The sequence below is a fragment of the Neovison vison genome, chromosome X, assembly GCF_020171115.1.
Source record: "Neovison vison isolate M4711 chromosome X, ASM_NN_V1, whole genome shotgun sequence".
Taxonomy (NCBI): Eukaryota; Metazoa; Chordata; class Mammalia; order Carnivora; family Mustelidae; genus Neogale; species Neogale vison.
In genome coordinates, this window is record NC_058105.1 from 108,950,704 (window position 1) to 108,954,653 (window position 3,950).

General features: G+C 44.8%; 1 protein-coding gene across 1 annotated transcript; it reads right to left on the minus strand.

The window, feature by feature from the left end:
* Positions 1 to 1,871: 1,871 nt before the first annotated feature.
* LOC122896832 (DDB1- and CUL4-associated factor 8-like) lies at positions 1,872 to 3,701 on the minus strand. Its single transcript, XM_044234920.1, has one exon. It carries the CDS (start codon positions 3,690 to 3,692, stop codon positions 1,908 to 1,910), a length of 1,785 nt encoding a protein of 594 aa, XP_044090855.1. The 5' UTR covers positions 3,693 to 3,701; the 3' UTR covers positions 1,872 to 1,907.
* Between the last annotated feature and the right edge of the window lie 249 nt (positions 3,702 to 3,950).

A 3,950-nucleotide genomic window follows, 5' to 3' on the forward strand; every position in this document is an offset into this window, starting at 1 on the left:
TTGAACATCAGATTCTTGGTTCTCAGGTCATAATCTCAAGGGTCCTAGGATTGAAACCCGAGGCTGGCTCCGTGCTTAGTGGGGAATCTACTTGAGATTCTCTCTCCCTCTTTCTTTGCCCCTTGCCCCCCACCCCCTCCTCATGTGTTCATGTCCTCATGCACCTGCTTCCTCCCTCTCCAAAATAAAATAAATCTAAAAAAAAAATCTCAGAACCATGCAGGAAACTCTGAAGAAAGTTTCATTTCACAGTATCATTCCCCCACCCATACATTCAGAACTGCTTCCAAACAGCAGGTGAAAAAAAAAAAAACCTGAATAATTAATATGCTCTTGTCATTGTTCTGTCACCCGGTGTCACTAGAAATTCCCAAAGTGTTTTTGAATGTTTTGTTGATGTTGCTAGTATACATCTCACCCAGTCGTGCAGGGTTGCCCCAAACTTGGACTGCTAGTTTATAATTTCATTTTCTTTAAGTCCTCTTTTATACCGCAGTGCTTAGTTCAGACTCACTGGGTTCTTTGGGGGCTTTAGGTTCTTTCCTAACAGCAAACCTTGGTAGGGGCTTCCCCAATCTCCCAGATCCCCAGGCAGTCGTTCTGACTTTGAATACCAGTGAACAGGAAATTTGAATGTTATTTTCCATTCCAAAGTCTAATTTCAGTATGTAAATGTCTCAACTTGCTTAAGGGGCCAGAGATAATATCCATTTTAAGGAGTATTACCAAAGGAAAACAGGGGTTTTGGGGGTAAGGCAAAGCCTCTGCATTCACCTACACAAGTAACAGGTGTAAAATAAAAATGAATATTATTACTGAACACAAACTGAACATCCAGCATGCAAAATTTACACTAAAAAGGCTTAAAACAAAATATTTTTAAAAGCAATTTAACCTCTTATAAGCAAGTGAAAAGAATTTTAAGCAGTGCATGGATGTCTAATGGGAATTTTCTTCCAGTGGTATCAATTATCTGTAAGGATAAACAACTCTTTATTGCAACAATAAGTTATTGTTAAATTCAGTTCAAATATATGTTCTCAAATATTAGGAATTCTTATATTCCTGGCTAGTATCTTACAGGAAATGGTTGCCCCAAGAGGACTTCCTGGAAGGAAATCCTGTGGGAATTCTCGCCATGAAAGTTCAAGAGAATTTAGAGTGCAAAATAAACAATGTCATATGATTAAGTTTAAGTTTTACCAGTCTCTGCTCAAAATAATATTAACACAGGAATTCAGAAAGTGTCAACAATCCCTAATTATTTATTCCAGAAGCATCAATTATTTGTTAGGAATTGATGCACCCTCTCTCCCCTTTTCCTTTTCTGTGAGAGAGTGAAAGAGAGTCTGTGTGTGTGTACATGGGTGTGTGTGGATGGCCAAGTGACCGCATTAAAGGAACAAGACCATGGTTTGCTTTATTTCACTTTACTTTCAAAGAATAAACACATTTCTGAAATTTTCAAGTCAACTGAAGAAATTAACCTTAAACTACTGAAGATGGAAAAAAAAGGTGATAGATTTCAGGGTATCAGAAATGAGAAGATAGACCTAGTAAGACTATTAATTTTTTCACCAGAACCTTTAGAAGTTAGCTGTAAGAGCTAAGTCATAAGAAAACAAATGAAAAGAGGCAAAAATAAAAAACAAAAAACCTTACATATTTTCTACATAGAGATATAATGGGTAAAGAGAGGAAGAAAGAAATCAAGTGAGAGAAAAGGAATGGGAGAGGAAGAATGTGAAGAAAGGGAGAGTAAAGAGATAGAAAAGATGGTTTTTATGGTAGAGAACAGAAAACAAAAACATTTATTAGTTAAACTGAATTTTAAACTTTAAACTTTAAATTTTAAAGTCCAGCCTACTTAAGTGACATCTAGCTGGACCAGGCTTGAGGACGAGGCTTCAGGACGGCAGGCACTGCACACGGTCTTGGTTCTCTTCTTCCTCAGATGAATTGGAGGTACTGGAAGACGCATCTGATTCTGCATCCATGGCTCCAGCTTCAGGAGCTCCCCAGTGCTGGCGATGACCTCTCTGTGTCAGGTGACGCATGAGGAACCAAAGCATGTGGCTGTCGAACAGGTCAGTGTGGTGTATGCGATCTTCATCTCGTTCTCGCTTGTTTCTCTTGATCATATTCTTTAACCCAATCAGCTCAGTGGTAGCTTTAGCTGTGGGTGCCCAGATCTTGGCATCATGATCTAGGCCACTGGTCGCCAGCACAGGTAGGTAAGGATGGGGCTCAAGGCAGTTTATGGTGCCTCCCTTGTCCCCCTCCATGAACTGAACGATCTGGCGAGATGATTTTTCCCAGAAGAAGATGTGCCCACAATCACTGCCGCTCATAATGAACTCACTTCTGGGGCCATAGAAATTGACACCTTTGATTGTGGCATTATTTCTGTGACCCTTGTATCTCTTAACATACTGGGCTCCATCTCCATCAGAGGAGTTGAAGAGATAAATATCTTCATCATTATAACTGGTCAGGAGCTCTGTGCCATCGTGGCTGTACACGAGGCAGGTGATGTTGGCTTTAGAATCACAGTTGACTAGGTGATGGGGACAGAATTTCTTAAGTACCCCATTATTCTCATTCTCATTAATTTTCCTCTGGTCATAAATTCTTACAAACTGATCTCTTCCACCCACTGCAAACTGGTAAGTATTGGCAGGATTCACATGGATCGCATACAGCCCCACCTTCTTCTCCCTCTCTTTGGTTACCACCACTCTGGAAGCCGGCCGGCCTTGTCTGAGATCAATGGCGAAGACAACTGCATCTTCGCCTGAAGTTAGGAATTGGAAAGGGGAGTCTGGCTCCAGAGCCAACTTATGGGAGGCTCCCCTGTGCTGGGCCACACGCTTAGTATTCTTGCAGTGTGGTAAAGCAGAGAGCTCTGCTATGCGTATCTGCCCGTCACGGGCACACATGGCCAAGGTGGAATCACCACAATTGGGAAGGAACTTGGCTTGAAAGACATTATTTTTGTGGCCACTCGCAAACTCCAGTACTGGCTGCTGACGCACCCAGTCCCACACTATCACTTTAAGATCATCACTGCTACTGGCCAGCCAGGTGCCACGCTGGTTGAAGTGCACCGTATTGACACAGCCATGATGGCCTTCAAGCTCATAGAGCAGGTGGAACCGCTGCACAAAGACTCTTGCGCCACAGGCCTCATAAACGAAGCGGGCACTGGAACCCAGCTGCCGCTCACGAAGAGCGGAGACAACTTGCCAGCGAGGGCGGGGCAGGGCAGATATTTCGGAGGACACCCACTCCTCCAGGGCCCGATCCTCATCTGATAAATACTGATCACGGTTAGCTTCAGGGCACTGTACCTGAGGGTGTCCTCCGGCCGCTCCTCTCTCCTCCTCCGCTCCTTGCTCCTCCTCCTCTTCTGGGTCGTAAGGGAACACGGTTTCCTCACAGATGAAGAACTGGTCCGAGTCTTCCGTGCTTTCAAAGTTGATGTTTTCAGCCGAACTTTCTGCGTCTGTGCCTTGACTATCTGGGGTGGCCTGGCAGAGGATGCCGTCATCCGCGGTCAGATTCAAGCTCAGCTCGGTGTCTGAAGATGTCTCTCTCGCCTCAGCCGCTTCAGAGCGCTCCTCCGGGCTATTGAGCAGGCTTCTTTTTTCTGAGTCTTGAAGGCCATCGGTGCTGCTCCCGTTGTCAGACATCTCAGATGATGCTTGCTCTAGCCGGTGTCGAGTGGGAAAAAGGCCCAAAAGTCCAAGTTAGGGAGTAGGCCCGGCCCGGCTGGGGACAGACCAAGGAAAACTGATTAGGCCTAACGGCAAGACGGATGCCGAAAGCCAACGTTAGAACGCCGCTTCGCGGGTTATAGCCGTTGGAGTATGGGAGCTGGTGAGGTTCAGAAGACTTTATCCCGTCTAGCATCTCGCGGTATCTCAGGACTGCTCAGACTTTTCCAAGCC